Source organism: Pleurodeles waltl, chromosome 3_1 (genome assembly GCF_031143425.1).
Source record: "Pleurodeles waltl isolate 20211129_DDA chromosome 3_1, aPleWal1.hap1.20221129, whole genome shotgun sequence".
NCBI lineage: Eukaryota > Metazoa > Chordata > Amphibia > Caudata > Salamandridae > Pleurodeles > Pleurodeles waltl.
Window position 1 is genome coordinate 1,634,867,600 of NC_090440.1, and position 25,991 is coordinate 1,634,893,590.

The window sequence follows — 25,991 nt, forward strand, 5'->3', positions numbered from 1 at the left end:
TACATATTTCTTTTAATTTTTGGTACAATCTTTAAATTTACATTTGACCTTTTGGAAAGCACTTTCAATCTCTGTACATTATGAAAGACCTGCGGCAAGTGAACTCACCAGTTAACAATATTCTTTGAACAACTGTACTTTGGTAGAAACTAGATACCAAGGAAACAATGTTACCTCCCAAATATAAGTTTGTTTTCCCTTAACCATCTCTATTGCAGTAGTCGCTGACTATTCTATCGGATGCATGCTTTAGAAAGCCCTCAAGGATCAAATTACAGTTTAATGAAAGATTTTTTATGACAATCACCAAACATACGTCAAATATATTTTATAACTCAAATACTGTTTTAATACTCAAATTAGATACAGGTGAATGGACCAAAAAACTGAAAACACACACTGTAGACAAAAGGAAGGTAAAAATATTTTACTGTGTACAGGTCTGAGAAAGTTCAACTACTGTAGAAGATATGTTTTACCTGTCTCTTAGTTGAATTGGTGCATCTCTCACTTATAGCACTAGCTCTCTTAACCAGTGTCTCACAGAGCTGGAGTTGTCACCTTTTCAAAGTCACATCAACATTCATTTGTTTCCCTTAAGCAACTAATGTTGAGCTATCTTTTTCCTTAGAGCAGTATATGTATTATTCCTAGTGGAAACTCTTCTATGTGTGGTTTTTCTTTTTATTCCATATGTTTGGCCATACATCCAAATTTGTCGAATCATGTCAATGGGGATTCTTGATTTTACATTTTATGTACTAATGTCTATACTAATTAGAATCAGGCAATGAACTGACTGTTGCGCCGTAGAATTGCAACTGTTCTGAAGGGTAATTGGACGTTCCCCAGTTTGCTAGATGGGAAAAATCCTTTCCTAATATAGATTTAATTTTTATATTATCATCCCTCTCTATTGCAAAGAGTGAATTATTTGTGCACAATCAGCTACTGCATTCTTGGAGCGTTTTAATTGCTGTTAAGAATTATAAGATATTGGCTTATATCGTAAAGTACTCTGTGTAAGTAGAAGGGAATGGAGTTTCGTTTTATTCTATACAGTGATGATGTTTAGTTTGAGCGCCCCAACATGAATTAACATAAAGGTTACAATTTCTCTTCTAGAACATAATACATAATGCTAATTTTGCTTGGGTACAATCTTTATAATCGTTCTTCAGATGACAAAGCTTATGATGCAGTTATAAATGGTTCAGCCAACACGTGTTTCATCCTGTGCAGCAATTCTGCCTAGGGCTTTCTCAAGGCAAAATATTATCATAATACCAAGTCCAATTATTCAGAAGTTAACAAATTGAATACATTTGTGTTATAGTTAATGAGCCTCAAAGTTATGCAGCGGACAGTACAAACAGTAAAAAAGAACAGTGTCCATAAAAGCATTAAAGTATTTAAAATTGCATTTAACATATACTTGGTGCTTTCTACAGTGCTAGTGAGAAAAAATAAAGAGATGGTGTAAGTGTGGTAGCACAAAGGGAAGAGGTAGATACATTATGTTTTGGCTAGCACGTATAGAAAAACATGCATACTGTGTCAAGCCAGATCATTTTTACTTTTACCTAGATGTATCAAGTCAATTTTAATGCGATCCTAGAGAATGCATAACATTAATTAGCTTTATAATTTGTTCTGTCAGAGAGAGGGGCTAGGTGGAGAGTATGGGTGCAGGGCACCTTCTTGTGCAGTGAATTGATTGAGCGGATGCTTGGTAAAGTGCCAGAGGGACTGTTTACCTATTGATAAGAAGCTGCATGGTTTTGTACAACATCGGGTAGCGATCTTCCAGCCACTGTGTGCGTTGTGACTACATTCAAATGCACAACAGTATGGCAACTTAAATAGGATGGATTATTTTAACATTTATAGATAGAGGTGGATTTTGGGGAAAAATCTTTTGTCCTGAACTAAGCTTTGGACTTAGGAGTTAAAAAAGCACTAGAATGTTTTATATGTATTAAGGTTTAATTTAAAGTTGGTTAGCGGAAATGATCCCTACAAGCCGGCGGACACACCTTTAGTCCCTTGTTAGCGAATGATGTTCATGTACTTCATATAGTTTTAAATTCTATCTTAGTCCAATGAAGTAGAGAGTTCTGTCCTATTTAATACAAAACGGTATAAAATGAAATTACAGTTATTTTACACAATCAAAAACGGCATATTTAAAATTAAGAAATCACTTGAAGAAAGGCATGCTATACAGGTCTATCCTGTTCGTCTATTTTAAAATTAAATATTTTACCATTGCAATTATTCATCCTCACTTTCAATTGAACTGTTCAACATGTTCCACAACTTCTCAAAGTAAAAAAGACATTAAGCCCTCTTGACAGCACCAATCAGTGTCAACTGTGGGTGTCTGCTTTTCTTCCATCTCTTGGGAATGACTAAGAAATTAGCTATACTCAAAAAGGTAGAATTCATAAATCCCCCTAGAAAAAAAAGAACTCTCACTTCACAGGGCATGGAAACTACACAGAACTTCTGAGATCATTGCAGTGCTTCAGTGCCTCATCAATTGCAATAAGTGCTATATAAACGCACTTACAATTACAGTGACAAATACATCTCTCCCTCTGTCAGCAACAACTCTACAGGCCTGTTGTAGAAAGCCCTTTTTCAGTCCCAACCCCTGTGATTCATAAAATAACAGCATTTGCAACAGCAAAAGGGATTGTTGCAGTGTACAAAAGCCCCTTTGCGAGCTGTTCTGACTCATAAAATATCTTTGGCTACCCTTTGCCCAAATTGGAGTGGGCATATTTATGTGTTGGAAATGTAGGTATCAAAGGTTTGCAAGTACGATTGTGGTCTTAAAGAATAGATATGTTACTCACCCCCAGGTTAGTATAGTGACTGAGTTGCAAAGGGGAAGATGTTTCTATGGGACAGTCTGACATTTGGGAATTGTGTTGGGCAAACTCAGGGAGAGCAGGCTGCAGTCCAAAGGATCGCTGCCTGCTCCCCTGATATATTACCAAATGAGATTTCTTAGCTGCACCTCTTGCTTTAATTGCCAAGAGCTGCTTTAAAAAAAAGGTTTTCCTATCAGAACTGACGTTGGCTGCCCTTTTCAGTCCTCCGTGGATAAGGTTAAAAGGTCAGGTGACAGTTGAACTTTCAAGCCAGACCTAAACATCTATGTAGGTTAATAACTCCCCTACTCCCATCGGTGCTGGTGCCAGAGGTAAGACCACAAATGTTGGAGTTATCTAAGACGTTTTAATAGCTTTACAATGTCATGTGTGTGCCCCTAAACGTTCAAGCTCTGGCAGTTCGATAAATAAACAAAATGATCACAGCTGGGTGGAGGGCAAGCACTTTTGTATGGAAGCACACAACTTCAGCTCAATCAAAACATGTACTCCTTACTCCCAACATGTGGGTGGACCCAAAACGTCTCTCTGGTGTTCCTCACATGATTGTCTGGCAACAGCTGAGCTGTCAAGCTAGACCATAATGAGGGTAGCAATGGCTTCTGGATATGATGTTTTTTTAATACAATAGGAACTTTCAAGGAAAGGAAAATCTGGCAGGGAAACAGTGACAGGATTTTGTGGCAACAAGCAGTGGCAGGCCGCTTCCACTCATACTGGTAACTCTATTTATTGAGCCCTCCTTCAACACATGCTGAAACTATTATAGTCCTTCATGTGGCTTACACGGTTCCCCAATACAGAGTAGAGGAATATGGTGTGTTATTCATCTCTTTCGTCTCCCACAGCCCACCTTGCACCTGAAAACCATTCTTCAAAACAGAACATGTCTGGTGGTTGGTGTACAAAGACTTGCATGCATTACTCAAATTTAGTTTGAACTGCAATGACTAACTCTACGTTTACACCTCAAATTAAAAATGTATTCAAGTCTTTGACAATAGCTGCCCAGTGTACCTGACTGACAGCTTCCAGGCCACCAAGGGTTCTAGCGTCAATGGAAGATAGGATATCCTCAGAACGGATATCTCCTCAACCGGAAGATTAATATATTTTGATATGTCATTACAGGGCATAAAAAATTTATTATTGAGTAATGACTTTCTGGCCCTCATGATCACATTATTCAGTTAACCAAGAACTGTTTTAAATGGGACATTTTTTATTTGATTCTAAACTGTCATTTTTCATATTACACATCACTCATTTCAAGCTCTCATTTTGCATATTGTAACCTTTCTTTGTATTATGTTATGTATTTGTAAAGAGCACTATCACCCATGAAGATATCCTGGCGCTATGTGCTTTGTCCTGCATAGAGTAGGTTATTTAATTGAAAAGCCTGGTCTTTGGCTTCTTGCAGAATTCAATAAGAGAGGAAAAGATGCTGATGTGAAGTGGGAGGTCATTCCATGCTGTAGCAGCGATGTAAGATAACGCTTATCCTCCTGATCTGGTTATGTGTATGCGTTGGATGTGTGCGAATAAGAGTCCTGCAGAGCGGAGGTGTCCTGGTGGTTGGTGGAAAGAGATGTGACTGTTTAGGTACGTGGGGTCTATGTTGTGTAGTGCCTTGAATATGTGTGTGAGGAGTGTGAAATTAGCACAGTTGTATATGGATCCAGTGGCACTCTCTAGGGTGTGGTATGATGTGATCTCAGTGAGGGAGGTCGAGGACAAGTCCGTCTGCTGAATTTTGGATGGTTTGAGGTCTTCTGATGAGTTGAATAGTAATCCTGGCAAAGAGAGTGTCCCTGTAGTTCAAACTGCTGGTGACTTGGACATAAAGGGCTAATTTTCTGGTGTTGCTTGATAGCCATTTGAGGATGTTCCTCAGCATCTTTAGGATCTGAAAGCAAGATGCAGTGACTGCATTGACTCTTGCCGCCACACCCACTTTACTGTCAATGTTGATTTTGAGGATCTTGGAATGGGTGCTAGGTGTAGGTCCAAGTTTGGCCAGCCACCAGTTGGAGATACATCGGAAGGTGTTCTTGCCAAAAATCAGTACTTCTGTCTTGTCAGTGTTGAACTTGAGCTTGAGACATTTGGCTGCCACCCAGTTGTCGACTTCAATCATGCAAGTGATAAGCTTTTTTGTGTTGGTGGGCTTGTCTGAGAGGGAGGATATGTTTTTTTAAATCAGTCATACATATATTTTGGTCATGCAGCGTTAACATTATTTCTTTAGCCATTTATTGTCAGTCCTGTCAGAAGCTGTTATTGGACAAAGTCACTAATATCATTCAGACTCCTCTCATTACAAAGACAAAATGCCATGGTACATATTTGAGGCAACTGCAGTATTTGGCACTGCCTACTGGTGACTAATGTTTATCAAGAATATATCCAAATCCATGCTAGTCCTGCTCTTGTGATATATAAATACATTTAGTAGTAGAACTGTGGGGCCCAGAAAAAGCAGGGCCTTAAGCAAAGAGTCCTAGATATTCCCCTTTGTGATGGCCCTGTTCATATGCCCAGCTCTCCTTTTTAATTTTTGTATTACTTTTTTAAATTTCACGAATGAAAAGTCCATTGCTAGGCTTGACGTTGCATATCTTCTCTTTTTACACATGTACCTTTAAAATAAACAAGATTAATCACATAAAATTTGACACTTAATATATACAGAATCTTTTACTCTCTAGACACAGTAGAGTCCATTTTTTTCAGTGTCCAAGTTGGTCTGTTGTTGAGTGCCACATTCTGTTATTTTCAGGACTTACTTATAAGCGGGTAGTTCGTTACTTTTTGTGAATTACCAAATGACACTCAGACCGTGTACGTTTACTGCTTTACCGGTTGTCTCTCTTTAGGTATGTTTGCAATGGGCGAATCCGTGGGTAACTGTGTATTTTGCTTTTCTCGATACTTACTCTTATCTTAAGGTGGCCTGCCATCATTATCGCCGTGCTTTTTTGTAATACGGTAACCCGATCCACCAATGTGTGGTTGCCCGCGCCTCCCCTTATTTGTTGGTTTGTCATTGCTGTACCGTCATCCTCTGCCTGCTTCTGTAGCTCTGTTCTCCTGTATGTTGTCTGTGGTACCCTCTCGTATTTCTATATCGTTGCCTTTGCCATTGTCGAATCTGACAATTTGTACTCTACCTTATTATTTATAGTATAGTATTAGAAGTCTAACAGACACGTTTTGAGGCAGAATTCAAACTTTTTGCCCACCACTTGTATTAGAGGATATTACCTCCTGCCAATACCCTATCAGGTCTGTGCAGGTCCAAAACATGTTCATCAGATCTGCTTTTATCCTGTGTTTCTGGGTACATCTTATTCTTTCGGCATGGTGATAGGCATGTTTCAAGCAATATGTTAAATTGTATTTGGATAGCCTATTACTCACTTCCATTCTGTGTCTGCCATCTTGGTCCTCTTCCCACGCGTGTCGCAACAATTGCAGGTTTTGGGTGCTTATGCCTCTTACCACTTTATATAGACTCTTAACCACCTTTCTGCCCATATCCAAATGCAATAATACTGTCAGGAAAGGATGGTTTGCCACATGTCTCTGCCACCTGTCCATGTTCCAGTAAAGGGTTATGTGTCACGAATCGCTCGTAGGAGATGGGATACTTTTGGTGCAGTGACTGAATGCATCTAGTACAGTTCCATCATATAAGTACCCTTTGGTTTCTAGCCCTGCTTCCATCCATATTTGCTTGTATCATGCTTCACGCAATCTTGCTTATTCTGGTGTCCACCATAGCGGGAACCCTGGTTCATAGACCGTTGTTGATGTGGTCCTGCATGGTATTCGGTGCCAGTAATACTTCACAGCCTGTAGCAGCACGGCACCTTGTTTCCCGTTCTGTATCGCGACAGTAGCCCAGTCACAGCCCAGTCATAGTTCTGGTTGTAGGTACCTGAGCATTTATCCACAGGGTTCTGCCACCAATCAAGCCACCTACTCTAGCTACGCTGACCAGTAGTATTGTTCTAAGCTGGAGCTCCTTCGTCTATCTAGGGATGGAAACTGCACTTTGCTGAACTATACTTTGCGCCTTTTTCCTCCCCATACTATGCACAGCTCTCATTTGCATATTTCAACTGTTTTTATTCCACAGTGATTTCCTTACCATCTCCTCGTTGTCGTGCTAATTCCAAGTAACCCAGAAGTGCACATTTGTGCTTTAGTTCAGTTAGTGCAAATCAACCTTATGAAACCGAGTCTGAAACCGGAGCTGAACACCCATCCAATGTGTCCCTATATAGTAAACAAAATCAGAAGAAACTATCGTGTTCCAAGTTGTCGCCAGGAATAACCTCAGGCACTACTGTGTGTTCCACCCGTGTATCTTCTCAAAAGCCAGGCACATTTTACAATCATATTTCAAGGCAGGAGGGCTGCAGCTTTCTATATTTTCCTTCCAAGACTATGGGCTGCATATTAATAAGTTATGTTGAAATTGCCTTTTGAACTCCCTCCCCGACCCCAGAACCCCACTTTACCTAATGCTCGTTCATCCCATTAGCGCCCGGGACCAATGTGTGCAAGGCCTTACTTAATAGAGCGGAGCCATGAATAATCTGAGCGGCCGCTCCGGTTCTTAAAGTCCCCTCTGCGGAGGTCATCTCCTAAAATGCACTTCTGGTACTGTGTTACTACACTCTCGGTGTTTCACTCCCCTTATTACCTCCTCCCCATTTACATGACCACAGCACCCACTTTAGACTCTTTGCTAGACCCTTCACCACCTCTACAGCCTTTGGTTACACCCTGCACCACCTGCAGACTTCTCAATACGTTGCCCTTTACTACCTATGTTCCATTGTAAATTACACCCTCAGTCAGAGAAACCCACCGTCACAGGCAACAATCAGTGCCAAGAACCTAAAGTACTGAGAGACTAATGAGGTTTTGGTTCGACATATCGAGTAGGGACTATTATGGTACCTTAACATTGTAGCCAAAAAATAAATGCAAAAAATATCGACAGGTAAGTATGGATAGCTTTTCCATAACTAATTCCACATCTATGTACGTAGTTGTGTAGTTAAGAATGGTAAATCTATACTTCTCTATTTGCATTTCCCTTTCAATATTTTCAAGGCTTTAAATGGGAAACAAATGAGTGCAGATACCCACCCAAATGAGCAGTGGACATAGGAGTTGAACAGGGTTAGGGGCAGACTTAAGATACAAACATTTAATGGAGTCAAAGTTTGTCAAATGAGTCCCATCAAACTTAACTACTAGTACAATCTTGTATTTTCACTGCCTAGATTCACAAGTCTGGTGTGAGAAATTGGATTGTTGGTTGAGGGGGTGTGGAATCCTACTCAAGCAACAGCCACAATCCTTGTCAGGGTGATCCACAAAAAGTCACTGAATTAGCCTGTGCTTTACCCTCTGGTAGTTTGGCACCAAAGCAGTCATGTTTAACTTAGAGGCAATGTGTAAAGTATTTATGCAGCACACAAACAGTAATAAAGTGAAAACACAACACAAGAAAAATCCCACATCAATTTGAAAAAAAATTATTTTAATAAATTATTTGCCACCAGAACGACAAAAATCCATTCAGTAGAATCAGAATTATGATTTTTTTTAAAGTTTAGATTGAAAAATATCGCCTAAAAGATCAAAAAGCCAACCGCGGACATTTAGTCACACAAGAACGGGGTAAAGTCAAAAGTTATGGCTGACTGCGATGGAGTGTGGGTTGGATGCACGAAGTGGATTCCGGCCGGTCTCCACTTACCTTTGGACTTCAAAGACATTTTGAAGAAAAATGTCTGAGATGGTAATATTCAGTGGGGCGAAACAGGTGGCAGAGGAGGTGTAGTCATCAGTAAGCTGTTAGAAGAGGTCACAGTGAAGATTCCTTTGTTCAGTCTTAGCATCTTTTTTGGAGGTTGAACATCTTTAGCGGGAGGAAGCTTCAGGCTGTAGCCGACAACGGGTCCACGAGGACGGATAGCCCTTCTGAAAGGAGTCACCGAACAGGGTTTGCTGCTGTGGAGAAGAACATAATGGGAGCTACCACAAAGTCAGCTGACTGGCAATGCACTTTGGACAGATTGACAATCAGGTAGGTCCCAGTCTCCTCTCAGTTCTCAGACCACTTTCTAGTTAAAAATCTATTATGTCCCAAGTTCTGGATTTGGGCACTTTACCAAAACTTTCAAGGGCCCAGGACTGGAAGGGCACCACTTGGAGGGTCGGGAGTCACTCAGGCTGGGTTTAGGTGCGAGTTTACGATGATTGGAGCTTTTTCTGTCAATGAGGCTCTGGTCAAGAGGCCCACCAACTCTGGTAGTCAAATAGAATAGCAGGGATTAAGCAGCAGGGCTGACCTCAAGGGGCTCAGAGTAAGCTTCAAGCAGCAAAGCAGTCCTTCTTGGTGCAGCAAAACAGTCTTCTGAAGTATACAGCAGGCCACAGCTAGCATGCAGTCCTCTGAGACTCCTTCCATAGGTCCAAAAGTGAATAGAAGAATGGGTCTGGGGATCCTATTTTTATACCTGTTGCCTCCATTGAAGTGGATAAAACTTCTGAAGGCTTCTTCTCACAGAAGTGCCTGGAGTTTCCTCTTAGGTGCCCTGGTCCCAGTCTGTCTACAGGCACAATAGGGTAGTGTGAAGTTTGTTGTAAGAAAGCAGGGCACAACCTTTTGAGCTGCAACTGTGGATGTACACAGGTCTGCCCCACCTCCCCATTCTGCCTGAGGTGGCCCATCCAGGCACACCTAATCTCTCTATTGTGTGGCTGACTGAGAAGAATGCACAAGGCCAACTACACCCAGTCAGTGACCCAGGAACAGGCTGCAGGCACCAAATGGTTAGGACAAGAAACTGTCAACTTTCTAAATGTGGCATTTTCAGAATTGTGACTTAAAATCTGACTTTATCATTAAACGGGATTTTAAATCACACTTCCTTAAACACCAAACATGACTTTCCTACCTGCTCCCAATCAAACATTGTCACTGATTAAATGTGATAAGGAAACCCAATGTTATCATATAGAAGAGGTAGGCCTCACATACCAAAAAACAAATTTCTGAGTTTTTCTCAAACAGGACATGTAAAACTTAAAAGTGCTTGTCCAACGTTTTAATTACAATGACCCTGCCCTATGAGCTGTCTAGAGCCTTTTTTCAGGATGACATATATGTAATAAGAATGGAGCTTAATGCTTGGGAAGGGTGTTAGTTGCAAAATTGAATGGGGAGTTTAAAAAAGCCAACAGGGTAAAATGGCAGACAGGGGACATGTTTTGAGGGCTACTTAATTGGGTGGTACATACATGTCTAGGCACGCTAGTAGGATTTAATTTACCAGCCCTGGGTATATCGTATACCACTTTATTAGGGGCTTACAAGTAAATTAAATATTTCAATCAGGTGTCAGCCAATTTTTCCATGTTTTAGAGAGTGAGCACAAATATTTTACCACTGGTTAGCAGTTGTAAAGTGCACAACAAAAAGTAAATAAAGAAAATAGGAGGGATGAAGGCAAAACATTTGGGGGAAGACCACCCTGAGGCTGACAAGACTAACATGTGGCATTAAGTGCCATGTAAAAACAGCCATGAAAAGAATGTGCATCATAAAGTAAGGACTATGGCCACAATTTTCTCATATAACACGTGACAGGACATGTGCCATTCATTTGCAGTTGAATAAATGTACTATTAGTGCAGAATGAATGCCCAAACATAGTTTGTTAGAGGTGACTATGTCCATTACTTTATAATGTGTTCAATTATAAACTGGTTTTTGCCAAAGGATAATAACCCAATGGAGAAAACCATATACTCCAATGGAACTAGGGTGATAAAGTTATTATAATGAAAAACTGTTCCAAAGGAAACCATTCAAAATCATATATAAACATGGATGGAACAAAAAATACTTGCTCATAAACAGTGTGACAAGCTCAATCATATTAAACACTCATGTGATAATTCCAGTACTTATCAAGGTGCTACAAGTGACGGCACAGTGCAAAGGTTATCAAGTGCGATGATGTAATGGATTATATACAGTGCACAACACACGAAGGATATAAAATGTACTGTCATCAACCAGCAGGACATAAATTGCGTATCCCAGAATATGAAATCATGTAATTACACAATACTGGAAAGTCCTTTCATTAAATGAACCTGTGGTTGATGTAAAGTAAACGTTTCAACCCTGTGAAAAGTAATTTAGAAAGGATCTTCTTCAGGACAGATGCAGCTACCTGGCCAAGTTAGAGGCAATATCCCTCAGCAGAGAGGATATTAGGAGATAGGAATATCATCTAAAGTGATCCACGATATGGGCCTGAATGATGAGTAGCACCGATCCTGAATAATACAAGGAGCCAGCCGGGGCTGGAGCTACTGTTTTTCTCTAAGGTCAGAGTGTACCTCCGAAGACGTGTGAAAATAGAATAAGTTGCGATTTTGATTCAGGTTTTTTTTTCCTTTTTCATATTATTCTCCTGTGGGCAGTATTATGTTCCTTCCTGTAGTTGACGAATTCTCCTGTTATTTTGGTAGGATATAAAAGTAACTCTACCTGAGCTGTGATGAGTGACCCAGCTGCGCTGGATTCAAAGGCGTCAGCGTGCCTGGAAAATGCCCACATGCCTTTATTGAGCAGTCTGAGTTGAGCCCAGGCCGAGGTGCCAGGCTCCAGTGTATCTATGCTGAGCACTCCTAGGACAGGTATGATACTATTGAGCCATTTACTTTGTCAGCCCACAGTCTCGGCAGGGAGGCCTGCATGCACCTTCAGATATCTGACAGCTTCATTAATGAGATGTGAGCTCGTACCAATGGCAGGAGAGGCACAATCAATTGCAATTTGAAACCAAAGGCGTGAGATTTTGGAAACACTCATATATTGCACTGACTAATAATTTCTCTATTTAATGAATGCAGTGTAATAAATACTTCACCTCCGTGGTGTTATCGTTTGTCTCTGGACCTACACTGATCCTATGAGAAGCAAGAACATTAACCAGGACAAATAGTCCAAGCAGAGTTTAAGTGGCTACGTGTTATATGACATCCACTATGCATAACATAACACCCCTTAGGTCATCTTGCTGCTGATTAAAGATGTCTACTTTTATCCAACTCAGTGGTATTCATTTAATCGACAAAAGCAAAAGGACCTCAGAAGGATGAAAGGGTGAGTGCACCCACCAAGATTCGAATATGGACCATAAGTTCAAACACAGATTCTGGAAGTGAATGTTTTGATCTACTGAGCCACCAGACCCAACGTCTTCTCTTCTCTGCTGGCCATGTGGCCTCTTCGAGAGTCCTTGAAACAGGTCATCTGTGAAAAAGTTCTGCATGGTTCCTATTTTCACTCATTCAAACATCCTGTTGCAATACATTAAACACATTGACATCTAGCCCAAGGTTGTTGTGCGGTTTAAAATTTTATAATTTATTCCTTCTCTCATTTCAGCCAGTGATTCATAGATACATTATGCACTCAAGTACTATAGGTAATTCTCGCAGTTTTACTTTTTTGCTGATTTTGCTACATTCAGATAGTAAACAAAATAATTACCTGTCTGTGTTTATTTTTTAACGCAGAAAAACACAAAATAATTATTTTGAATGTCTTTCCAGGCTTCCAGTCATGTCTCCCAGCACAATAGCGGGACAGATTGCCAGCAACTGGGTTGAAAAAAAGAATATGAATTCCCAGTAATGCTAAACTCGCTATATGTATAGGTTTACTTCTACTAAATGCTATAAAATATCAAACGTGTTTACTGGATATGGCTAATTGTAACACCAAAACTAAACAGGCACCTAAGCATGAGTGTATACAGCAGTTAATATAAGGGGAAATATATTAGTTGCAATTTCATTTTTAGAAAGGAACACAAATTATGTATAGGTTAATACCACTAATGTGTGTAAAATATAAATGGATATGAATAAATGGAAACGAAAATGTAAAAAAAAAAAAAAAGCATTAAACCGGAGGCCCTAACTGTAAGCAATAAAAATCACAAGTTACCAAGAAAAATGTACTTTTTAAATTTGAGATTACACGTTGAGAGGTTGTGAAAATCACCTTATGTGCCTTATTTTCCTTTCTCAAACGTTTAACCTGTCAACTACATATCAGCAGGTTCGTAGGAAAACATGAACACATCTGAATTTGTTTAAGTTTTGCTGTTTTCAAAATCTGTCCAAAAAATGATGCTTTGTTTTCCCCATAAATATAAAGAAACACAGACAGGGAAATAAGTTGTCTAAAAAATCTAAAACAGCAAAAGTGGAAGTTGTAATAGGTATGGTAATATACAAAGCCACGCCACACAGTGAATTGTCTCTTTAGATTTGGCTTACAAGACACCAGTTGTAATAACTCATCCGAATGGTATTAGTTTTATCGACTTCAGAGGGATGAACGGCTGTATTGGCCAAGAGTGCCCTCAACCCACTTACACATCTAATTAATTTAAAATATAACAATTTATGCTGCATAGAAACTCGGTTCTGATAGTGCGATCACCCAACTTCGTATGCAGTTTAATTATTGTGAAGTGATATTACAACGGCGATTTATTAATTATAGGGTATCGTTTTATTTCTGCCTTGTGCGCAATCCCTCCAGCGCCCTCTCCCAATCAATTAAGCCTCATTTACAAAAAAGGAAGCAGCAGGATTCAAAAGGAACGCCAAAGCTGCTTGTTTTCTAGAAACATGGATAAATGGACGTCTAACTAGGGCGTTCAGAGACACCAGCGTTTCCTGCGGAAGGCGTGGGATGATTCTGGTTTTCATCTCATTTCTCAGCCGTGAGGTTTTGAAGGTAGAGAACTGCATGTTTGGTCAATAAGGGCCATAGGACAGGGCAGGGGAGCAGTCCTGCCTGGCTCCCAGGCGTGGAGCCATGTGTGTGAATGATGTGCTCAGCTCCCCTCAGGAGCTGCTGCGAGTTCCAGATGCTTTGTGGAAACATTTAAGTGCGGCTGCGAATCACCCAAGTGTAGGATTCACCCCAGCAGGCAGGTCAGTGATCCTAATGGCTCTGGCTAGATGCGCGCAGGTGGATCCGGGCCAGGCGCGCGCGCAGCTGGGTGCTAGTAACAAATATGGGCCTTCTTTGAAATAGAAATGCCAAGGTATTATCACTAGAAGCCACTGTTCAAGGGCGCCAATCGGTGTCTGGATATACATCGCATATTTAACCTTTCAGATGCTATGTGAGGGGTAGGCTTCTTCTGATGTAGCACATTATTAGAGCATCCGAACCTTGGGAGCTCCACCGAAGACAGTGATGTGGCCCAGGGCTGATAATGGCTGGTATCAGCCTTCTGCTCCATCTTTCCAATGTTTGTCTTTCTGTTTCTCCCTTTTTAATTCAGAACATTCTATGCTCAGTGGAAGGAATAGTACAATAGCAGTATGGCCCGTGGGCTGTACCAGTTGTAACTGCCCCTCTGCCCCACTGTAGGCCTTGCCTGCAGTTCAGGCCTATATACCAGATTCAGGGCCTTTAACAGCCGGTGCATCCCTCTGCAGAGGGCTGTAGGTCCATATTAGAACACTGGAATGTTGAGCGTACCAATGAAGACAATAGAGCGGAAGGTGAATAATGACTGTATAGACGTTCTTCTCTATCATTCCTGTCTTTCTGTTTCTCCCTGCTTAATGTAAAACATTCTACCCTGAATCGGTGGAATGGTTTAATAGTACTATTGCCCTTCTGACCTTGGGCTATTCAGTGGTTAAAGGCCCTCTCCTTCTTTATAAGCTTTATATGCCTTGGGGCTCAGGCATATAACTCAGGTACAGGGCATTTAACAACCAGTATATCCCTCGGCATCAGGCTATCACCCAATAGTCTTCCTTTCTAACAGTTTTAAATGAGCATCGCAAGCCCTGATTCTGTAGGTTATTTACTTGTTTGACAACACTTAACTGCTATGAATGCAGGGAAAGTTCTGCACTTATCAATATGGGAGAAGGAAAGCAAATGTGGGTTTTGTGGGGAGTCTTTTTTAAAAGACAAGCTGGCTGAAAGTAAACAGTAGAAATTAAAGGCATGAATATCAACGTGTGGTTAGTTTGTGTTTGCAGTGGCGTGCGCGTGCCGCGTGGAGCACACTGTTATATTAGCAGACCATTGACTAATGCATGCCTTAAGGCATGTCTCGTACACTTCACTGTGTCCTTCAGTGCAGAGCAAAAGGAATTATACAAATATATCACTCCCCTAGAGCTATAACTTGCTACTGAAGTGGGTCAACGGCAAGGGATGCCTGGAGGTAAGGCAAGAGTGCAAAAGAAAGGCGGGGAGAGGGGTGGGGAGAGTGGTCGATGAGAAAATACGGCCTTTTAGGCCTAGACACTGAGCATGCATTCTGTGGACAGTTAATGATGAGCAGGTGCTCAGTGTGCAGTAACTGATGGCTAGAGGTGGGCTCGCCAACAAATTAATAGGGAGATTCAAGTCAAAGCCAAGCCAAGGTCTGGCTTGGCTCTAAGGGCCCATGCACGAGCCGAACCATTAAAATAGTTGGCATAAAAATCATGCAACAAAAATCATGTACAAATATATAGGGGGTTATTACAACTTTGGAGGAGGTGTTATTCTGTCCCAAAAGTGACGGTAAAGTGACGGAAATACCACCAGCCGTATTACGAGTCCATTATATCCTATGGAACTCGTAATACGGCTGGTGGTATATCCGTCACTTTACCGTCACTTTTGGGACGGATTAACACCTCCTCCAAAGTTGTAATAACCCCCATAGTCTCTTCAAAATATAATATATGGAAGCATTTTATCTTAGTTCATCATTGAAGTGAGAACTATTTACTAAAAATTATACCTTTTAACCATGAACTTAGAAACAATCCTGCCCATTAACCTACGACAATGCGTTTAGCGAACTTGGGGGCATATTTCCAAGCCCTGTGGTGTAGGGCAACACAGCAAGCGACCTTGCTGCGCTGCCCTGCGTCACATGAAAACAGCAGAAATGCACCCTATCGACAAGATATACTGCATTTCTGTCCTTTCTCCACCCGTTGACGCACAAATTGCTGCCTAGAACCAATGCAGGCACCCTTGCACCATGGTGCAAGGGTGTCTGCATTGTCAGCAGAATTGTTTTTGTGTAGCAAGGGGCACCTTCCACACAAAAACAATCCTGGGAGGCAATTTCCATCTTTCGATGTGTGTTGCAAAATGGAGCACCCATAGAAAGAGGAAACAATGAGGAGAAATAAAGATATTTCACCTCGTTGCGCCTGCCCTGCGGAGGCGTACAGTTTTGGTGCATTCCCAGGTGTACAGATTCTTGTAAATCTGGGAAGGTGTCAAAACCCATGGGTGTTGTGTGGGAAACCCCACTGCAATTCCTATGGTACACCTTTCTGATGCAGTGTAAGGCAACACAGCGACTTTAAAAAGTGGTTTTGCATGACCTTGCAGATATAGGCCCGCACTATGCGTCACTGATGCGTCACAAAATGTGACGCACCAGTGGTGCACAAGGTTTGTAAATGTACCCCCAAGAGGCAAGTCAGTTGTCAGCTGTACCCTATATGTGGACTAAATTCATTTTTATAGATGGAGCAATATTTATTCTAGTAAATCAAATAGAGAGGTTTTTGTACTTTGTAAATCCTAAACGCACATACCTAAAGGTGCTGTCTTATGTGATAGCGAGGAAAAAGGAGGCTCAAACAAATAAAATATTTGACTAGGATCACACAGTTTTATCAAGCGGGGAAGCCAGGACTGATCCTAGGTTTTCCATTTTCACATTATTCAATTTAGCCACCAGAGGGGTATCTCTTTCTCTCGTCAAAGGTGTGTGCTTTGATTATAATTCTTAGCACATGAGGCTAGAGCAAAAGTGGCAAGCAGAAGCCAAATGAAAGCTCAGCTCATTTTGGGCTCGAGGGTCCAGAGGACCTCGAGCTGAGTCAGAGCCAAGTGTCTGGCTCGAGCTTTCAGTGGCTTATCTGCCTCTGCTGATGAGCAGGCAATCTGCGGGCAATAACTGATAAAAGAGCATCTTTTTTATGCACACCATAGCTACGAGGCTTTAGCAGCATTTCTGCCTGAGATCAGAGTCATTTTCCTCCGTACATTTATGTCAAGTGTTAAGAATTCATCGGGCGATCCAATTGAACAAACCGCTGTATCTGACCAACTTATTGACAATATCTGGTGGCAGACAGTCCTCAAGAAGTGAAGCTTCTCTTCAGCTAGAAACTCCAGCATTCAGCACACCCGATCCTTTGAACAGTCGCTCACTGGTGCAGCAACTAGTATACAGAACTAGTTAGCCAGATAGCTAAGAACCAGCCCACAAAGCTGTCTTTCAGAAAGGGACTGAAAAGTCACTTGTTCAAACTGCATCTGAGCTCGTCTCTATTAATCTTTACTTACTAAGGTGGGCACTTCCCAACTCTGATCTGAAAGCGGTGCTGTTTATCGCTCCTTTCCTCCTCTGTTTCACTCCATTCCTTCCACATGTTTACTGACAATGTTCTTCCAGCGGATGGGATATGATTGTCTACTTGACGCTTCCGTTTCCCTTCAAGACGACTGAACCCCATGCCCCTGTCAGTCATCTTCATGTTTTCTTCTTTTACCCTTGCATGTTGTTATGATGTAAAATGCTCTAAAGCTACAGGGAGTGCAGAATTATTAGGCAAGTTGTATTTTTGAGGATTAATTTTATTATTGAACAACAACCATGTTCTCAATGAACCCAAAAAACTCATTAATATCAAAGCTGAATATTTTTGGAAGTAGTTTTTAGTTTGTTTTTAGTTTTAGCTATGTTAGGGGGATATCTGTGTGTGCAGGTGACTATCACTGTGCATAATTATTAGGCAACTTAACAAAAAAAAATATATACCCATTTCAATTATTTATTATTACCAGTGAAACCAATATAACATCTCAACATTCACAAATATACATTTCTGACATTCAAAAACAAAACAAAAACAAATCAGTGACCAATATAGCCACCTTTCTTTGCAAGGACACTCAAAAGCCTGCCATCCATGGATTCTGTCAGTGTTTTGATCTGTTCACCATCAACATTGCGTGCAGCAGCAACCACAGCCTCCCAGACACTGTTCAGAGAGGTGTACTGTTTTCCCTCCTTGTAAATCTCACATTTGATGATGGACCACAGGTTCTCAATGGGGTTCAGATCAGGTGAACAAGGAGGCCATGTCATTAGATTTCCTTCTTTTATACCCTTTCTTGCCAGCCACGCTGTGGAGTACTTGGACGCGTGTGATGGAGCATTGTCCTGCATGAAAATCATGTTTTTCTTGAAGGATGCAGACTTCTTCCTGTACCACTGCTTGAAGAAGGTGTCTTCCAGGAACTGGCAGTAGGACTGGGAGTTGAGCTTGACTCCATCCTCAACCCGAAAAGGCCCCACAAGCTCATCTTTGATGATACCAGCCCAAACCAGTACTCCACCTCCACCTTGCTGGCGTCTGAGTCGGACTGGAGCTCTCTGCCCTTTACCAATCCAGCCACGGGCCCATCCATCTGGCCCATCAAGACTCACTCTCATTTCATCAGTCCATAAAACCTTAGAAAAATCAGTCTTGAGATATTTCTTGGCCCAGTCTTGACGTTTCAGCTTGTGTGTCTTGTTCAGTGGTGGTCGTCTTTCAGCCTTTCTTACCTTGGCCATGTCTCTGAGTATTGCACACCTTGTGCTTTTGGGCACTCCAGTGATGTTGCAGCTCTGAAATATGGCCAAACTGGTGGCAAGTGGCATCGTGGCAGCTGCACGCTTGACTTTTCTCAGTTCATGGGCAGTTATTTTGCGCCTTGGTTTTTCCACACGCTTCTTGCGACCCTGTTGACTATTTTTAATGAAACGCTTGATTGTTCGATGATCACGCTTCAGAAGCTTTGCAATTTTAAGAGTGCTGCATCCCTCTGCAAGATATCTCACTATTTATGACTTTTCTGAGCCTGTCAAGTCCTTCTTTTGACCCATTTTGCCAAAGGAAAGGAAGTTGCCTAATAATTATGCACACCTGATATAGGGTGTTGATGTCATTAGACCACACCCCTTCTCATTACAGAGATGCACATCACCTACTATGCTTAATTGGTAGTAGGCTTTCGAGCCTATACAGCTTGGAGTAAGACAACATGCATAAAGAGGATGATGTGGTCAAAATACTCATTTGCCTAATAATTCTGCACTCCCTGTAAATGGTACAGCTGTGCTACATAAAACTATTAAAGACTATGTAATCGAAGAGATTATTGCCCCTTCACACGTTTTATTGACGTGGTTAAAATAGCCTTGTTGATGGTGGAAGAAGGGTAGTTCTCAGATAAAAAGAACTGATTATTTACAATAGAGCTGTGCTGGTTCAGAGTCCAGGAGCCGGTGAAATCTTGGCCATGTACTAAATTCTACAAAGGCGATGAGTGGAAATTGTTGTGGGAGTGAGGCCTTCATTTATAACATATAAGGAGAAATTGAAGGCTTATTGAAATATATACATTTGGAGAGTCTATTGATTTGTAGCATTGACTGGCAGTATGAGTCACACCCATCAGCTCTCTTTTCCATCTACAGGGGCCACTCACTGTCCATTCTCCAATTAACATGGTTTGTAGGGGATGATCAGACCATCTCTAGAGGTGCTGATCTGAAGAGCTCAGAGGATGGCGGTGTGCACTTTTCAGTCTGCATGCAGATTGCCCTCAAAGCATTATGGTCCCTATGGTGACTTGGGGGTGAGAGATGCATTAGTCCCCATCCTCCAAGGAGCTGATGCCCACCTACTATTATAATGCGGTGCAGATGTGAGGATACTGCAGCATCTCCAGCAAAAACCCAAATATGCCATAACTCCCCTCCCGGATTCCCAGAGTCCCGTGGGGGGGGGAGGGGAATGTTCATGTATACTACATAAAGTTATCCTGAGGATTACCATGCATGGTCCCTTCGATTTTCTGGGCTCTGCACTGTAGGGGAACCTAAGGGCTTCCTCAGGATCTGAGGGATGTCTGCTAGGTACAGGTTCTTTCCGGGGGTGGGGGAGGATGTTCATGTATGTTCACGTATATTACAGAAAGCAAGCCTGAGGATTACTATGCATGGTCCCTTCGATTTTCTGGGCTCTGTACTGTAGGGGAACCAAGGGATTCCTCGTCATCTGAGGGATGTCTGCTTCGTACAGGTTCTTCCATGGCTACCAGGGAGAACAACATCAGCATGGCATTAACATTTTAACAAATAACATTGGCTTTTGTCATTGGTGCTACTCCAATGATGGTTTTATATCTAGGGTCACTTAATTACCCTGAATACTGACTTAACAAGGTACATTAGGACTCTCGTGAGCATCCTCACCCCTTTCTCTCACCACCTTCTCTTCACCTCTTGTGATACAGCATTCCAGGAAGGTCACCATCTTTGACCTCTGGGTCTCAGTGTAAGGAAGGCATGTTTACATAAAGCAGGTGAGGGGAAAAAAGCGCGATTGCTCTCATAAATCACAATGACCATACCAATATGGTCACCTAGGTAACCTGGATGAAAGAAATGACCTCAGTGAAGTTGGTACAGCCTCCGACAGCCTCACTTCTGCCTTAAGTTTAAACTAACATCGGAAGTTTATGGTCAGGTTTTTCAATACATGAGTCTTCTAGGCTGGCTGATTTTACTTGTCCATAATTTTGAGTACGTCATTTCCGCTGTTTCCCCACTCATTGCTTTGTAGGCCTGTGAACACCTACCGTCAACGCAGTAATATTTATCTGCAATGGATCAGAAAACAATATTTTTTCTCTCAAATTTTAGAATTGTTTGGAAAGGTTTATGAATGAAGATTTGCTCTTGAAAAAGCAGGTACAATGTGACTCGGGCAGTATCTGATAAAGTGAGTTAAGAATCACACACTACACATGGTGCATTGAATTATAATAAAACCAAATGAGCCTTTCAAGGGTTAAAACGTGGCAAGAATGCTTTCAAAGGATAACAAGCATTGGCAGAGCCAATAGTTCTCGCCCATAAGAGCTAATGGTTTTGCTAATGATTTTTTAGCCATGCTGTATAGCAATGGCTGCTATGCAGTATTCCTAGAACAAAAGGTGCCATAACAGAGCCGCTGTGTCATTTTGTAGGTGCACTTGCATTTAATACACATAGCACACCTACAAAAGGACACTTGTTTTATATTTATCTGACATGGATCCGTAAAAAAGGTAGTGTGAAACGTAGCACAAAGGTGCTTTAAAAAATAAAATAAATAATGGATGAGCAGGTTGTGGGAGTGATTTGGGGAAGTGTGTAGTAACAGGGTGGGCGGGCAAGGGAGAAGCAAGAGAGGGAGAGAGCAGCTTGGCGAGCAGTGGGGCACAGCACATGGGCGAGAGAGAACAACACCAGTGCCAGTCGTGGGCGTCCGCAGGGGGGTGGGGAACAGGGGTGGAGGGGAAGAGCTCTTGTCCCTCCCACCCCCACCCCCCCTTAGGTACAGCCTGGTGTGCAGGCTCACAGTGCAGCGTAACACAACTGCTGCTGTAGTGCTATGCTGCCTCAGGATGGATAACGTTAAAGTTATGTTCCCCCCCAAACCCCTCCAAAAGAATGTCTGCGGACGCCCATGGTGCCAGTGTGGGGAGATACACCTGGGGTGAAAGAGTGAGGGTGAGAGAGAAACACACGAGGGAGACAGCTGGAAAACTCATGCACTCTCATGGATTGCTTGAAGAGATGGTAAAGAGGCCATGCATGCTTCATGGGAGATACAAATACATGATTGACAAAAAAAAGCCATCAAATAACAAGCAGCCAAACGAGGGACAGGAAAACTAACCGATGGTAACCAATAGGCGGGCTGGAATATCCTGTATGTTCTTAAGCCCCAAATAGTCTTTCACAAACAGACAGCTTGTGCTTTCTGATAGGCTCGACATAAAGGTCTAAACCAGTGCTTTAAATGGAAAAATAGAAGTGCAGGTACTCTGTAATAGAGTACCTGCTTGTTTCTGAGAAGTGCCGGTACTCTCCAATTAAAAGTATTACGTTTTTCTTGAGATATGCCGGTACTCTTCCTCTCAAAATAAAAAAATGCCGGTACTCAGTACCGGAGAGTACCGGCCCATTTAAAGCACTGGTCTAAACAAAACTGTCCCCGCAGGATGACGTTTGTAATTTGTTCCTCAGATGTCTCAGTATTACACTTGAGTTAAGTCAAAAATGTTTCGCACCAGCATAGTAGTTTGAAGATCCTCATCAGGGCTAGGATTATTTACCTATAGCGTCTGAGGCACAGTGTTGCCTAGAACAGAGTAATGATTTATGTAGGACAATTAACATCCTGAAGAATGAACAAGTAGTGAGTGTTACAGTCAGAGCCTGAAATGTTATGCTTCCTGGGTAGTATGACAATCTTCAAAACTCACTACAGAACTCAAGAAAGCAAATGCGGACCAGATTGTTACTGCCGATGTCTTGGAACGAGTAGAAGCATGAAAAACGTTGATTTATAAATGCTCTTTCATGAACTACTCAAAAGTGGATATTTGGAGAGAGGAGCCATTGCTACTGTTACTGCACGTGGTATAAGGTCTGCAAAGGTAATACCGAACGATGCCTAAAATATGTATGGTTATTGTTTACATTGTTTCACATCATGCTCTTTGTTTTTAAATTAACCTTAAATCTTTTGCATCTAGACTCCAGTGGTTGCAGTAGGAATGTTCATTTCGCGTTTCTGACAAATGCTAATATTTCGGCTGTGTGTTAGAAATTGTACATACTACTTTTGAGCTCATGTGGTTGGAACTTTGTCTTTCCTTTATTTCTGCAGCTTGTAAAACTCATTTTAGCTCCCGCGTGCGGTCACTTGAGTGCACCAATGGCCTGTAGGATCCAGTCTCTCTCTTTAGGGAGGCTCGTTTTATGGCCACATTTAAGGGCCGTGCTCGTGGGGAGCTCGCAGGTGGGCGCTTTTAAACTATGACGTATTGAGCTTGTCATCACCATTCATGAGGATACTCGGAACGTAGCTATAAATTTCTTATTTATATCAAGACCATAGGATTTCGTGCTGTTCATTAACTCGCTATGTTCCGTATGCATCACTCTGTGTGCATTTTACGTGTTTAATGTTTAACGTTTTAACGTTAATTGCTTGGCAGCCTGGCATTTTATGTTGAAATACTAGAGTGCATTTTAATGTTTTAAATCACGAGACGTAACGCCTGCTTTGTTGCCATCGAAGGAGAGATGAAACACTTCAGGCCGGCGTGTCGCTGTGCAGCTTGCCGGGTCCGTATATCGAGCGTATTTCTTCCAGAGCGAGGACGAATGACATAGTAAATTAATACACACCCATCCACGACCAGGTTCGCAGATACATTAGGCTAAGAAAACGATACACTTAACCAGCCTTATTGCAAAACCCGTCCCCTGCTCTGTTTTTGCACCAGCACTAAATTTTAACCCTGGTTAGCGTGGCACGCAGAATTATGACCCCACTTCCTTCAAAGAAACCCCGTATTAATGACATCCCTAACAAGGCCAAGTCCCATTACGAAATCCACTTTACGTTGCAGTGTGCCTGAGTCGATATACTTAATGTGAATTTGGGAAGAGTCTTCATGGTTGCTGGTTCTATGCGCTAGCAGACCGCAGTTCAGATCAGAAGGCATAAAATGAGCCACACTATGGTCCAAACCAAAGACTGCGCTGGGGCTTGGCAGGGGCATTGGTTAGGAGCTGCTATCCCTGTCAATGCAGCGGGTAGAAGCCCGCGAGCATTGAGCGCATGCACATGTGCACCAAAGCTTTACAGTGTCACCCCTTACCCTTTATAAAGCAGCCCTGTTAGTGCAACGCTGCACCGGCGCTGCCGTTTATTTTTGTGGAATGGCGCTATATTTGAAAGCCCCCGTTCATCGTGCCCATTCAACTGCCGCCTTTTTGTCACATATGAAAACTGTTCAATGTAATCTGGTAAATAATATTTAGGGGTGCGTCACATTCCTCTTGATCAGTATTGGCAGCTCATTTCCTCCATCCCACTGTTTTATATATTAATTAAGTTGCAGTCCCAACTTTTTTTTTGCATGATCCCCATAATAGCACCATTTATGAAACTACCTAAAGCAAATATAGAAGAATATTTGTAGGGATAAATTAAGCAAATAGGAAACAATATTACCGTTTTAAGAAAACACTGACTAGAGTTTGACATTTTTTATATATAAAGTGATCGGTTATTTATGCCTCTCCATCACAGATCTGCCTGGTTATTAAACAGCACAATTAGCACCAAAATGTATCCATTTCAGAGCACCTTAAGACGAACGGCAAAATCGTATTTTCACCAACAATATTATGGATCTCTTCCAACCCCAAACTCTGCATTGCTTATCAAATGAGTTTTTTCTTACCGCTGGCTCTCTTTTTGCGAGTGCTAAAAGTTTCCAAGAATCGATAAATTAATGATAAAACATCTGCTAATTACAAAAGTATTTTGTGATGATTTATAGATGTGCTTTGTCACCATTTGTTGGTGGTTTAAAACATGTGCATTTTGCCAACATTGGTTTCGTGTTAGAACCGAAATGCACAAATAAATCACAACCTGCCAAAGTCTGAGTAAAAATATTTTTGCCCAAACTAACTCTTATTTTATTTTTCGCTTTGATTAACATGAAATTCTGTTGTATGGCGACAGAAAGGAATTGAATCTTTTAGAGGTCGTTTAAAAAAAAACTAATCATGAATACAAAAAAGTAGAGTCGAAAAAATGAGGTCGTGTCGCACATGATGTATGTACTGTGGGTTCACAAGAAAGCTAATATGTTTTTGTCACTCTCGATTTTGTCTGCTAGGTCATTGCCTGTGAGCAGCAATATGACTACTCCTATGACGCCCGCTGTGACGTCTGGTCCCTGGGGATTACGGCGATTGAACTAGCTGATGGAGATCCACCGCTGTCTGACATGCATCCCGTGAAAGCGCTCTTTAAAATTCCCAGGTAGGACAGTAGATGGCGCTCGCAATTCACTCATATGCTTGCACCGAATAGACTGCACCACAAAAAGGACACGCTTAGTTGTCTATTTATAACCGTGCAAGTAAAATAAAAACAAATGGAAACTGCTTTGGACAGAGATGTGGTATTGCCATTCCTAACCAGTTAAACTCACAGACATGTCTGCAACAATATGGTGAAGGGCTAATACGTTTCGGCTCTAAATATCATTAGGTAATACTATACACATGAAATAGCAAATTAGCATTACTTTTGTAGCGCCGGTTATGCTGCTCGAGTTTCGACTTATAATAATATCTTAAATTAAGAACACGCAGCAAGCAATGCTTCAAGAAGCCAGGCTCAATGACAAACACATAAGCTTTGCCGACATCCCATCAAACGTCTAGGAATGGAAGCATGAGTTCCAAAGAAATAGGAATGCGTGCCCAAGCATGACAGAAACTTGGCATCTCAAGATGAGCACACATACACAATAGTGCTTTCAAACATCCGCGAGGACAACGTCCGTTATTTACTTTCGTTTGTGACGACATCAAAATTCATTTAAACATGTCTATCTGCGTAAGATTTTGAGAGCTTTGGCGACAACGTGCACGCCGTAAATATTACGTAGCTGAGCGCCCGCGGTTTCCAGGAGCTGCAGGCTGAATTTTTATCAGAGTATTCTGGGGTTATGGTGTTTATTTTTTATTATGGGTTAATGCGAATTGGACATAGAGGTCGTAACAGTGGAGCTGGGGGTGATGACGGCAGTAGTTAGGAAAGCGGACCGCGGAAGTGCTTCTGGGATTGGGCTAATAATTGCTGATTGGCAGGCGCTTATCTCCTCCACATTTCATGTGCAGGGCCACAGAACCAGGCTGGCTGAAAGCCTTTTAAACGCTCTAACAATACGAGTGGCTGACCTTTTATTATCGGCACAATTATCACCGGCTTTTTAAAACTGCTCCTGATTGCAATTTGCATTTCTGATTAGGTCTATTTATATGCAGATGAGGCTGTCTGCAG

At 41.7% G+C, this 25,991-nt stretch overlaps 1 protein-coding gene across 1 annotated transcript in view; it reads left to right on the forward strand.

Annotated features, from left to right (window-relative positions):
* LOC138283606 (myosin-IIIb-like) overlaps positions 1–24,966 on the forward strand; it is a 359,929-nt gene extending 334,963 nt beyond the window's left edge. Inside the window, exon 6 of the mRNA XM_069221544.1 lies at positions 24,817–24,966. Coding sequence (XP_069077645.1) covers positions 24,817–24,966 — 150 coding nt within the window. The remainder of the gene's footprint in view (positions 1–24,816) is intronic.
* The last annotated feature ends 1,025 nt before the right edge of the window (positions 24,967–25,991 follow it).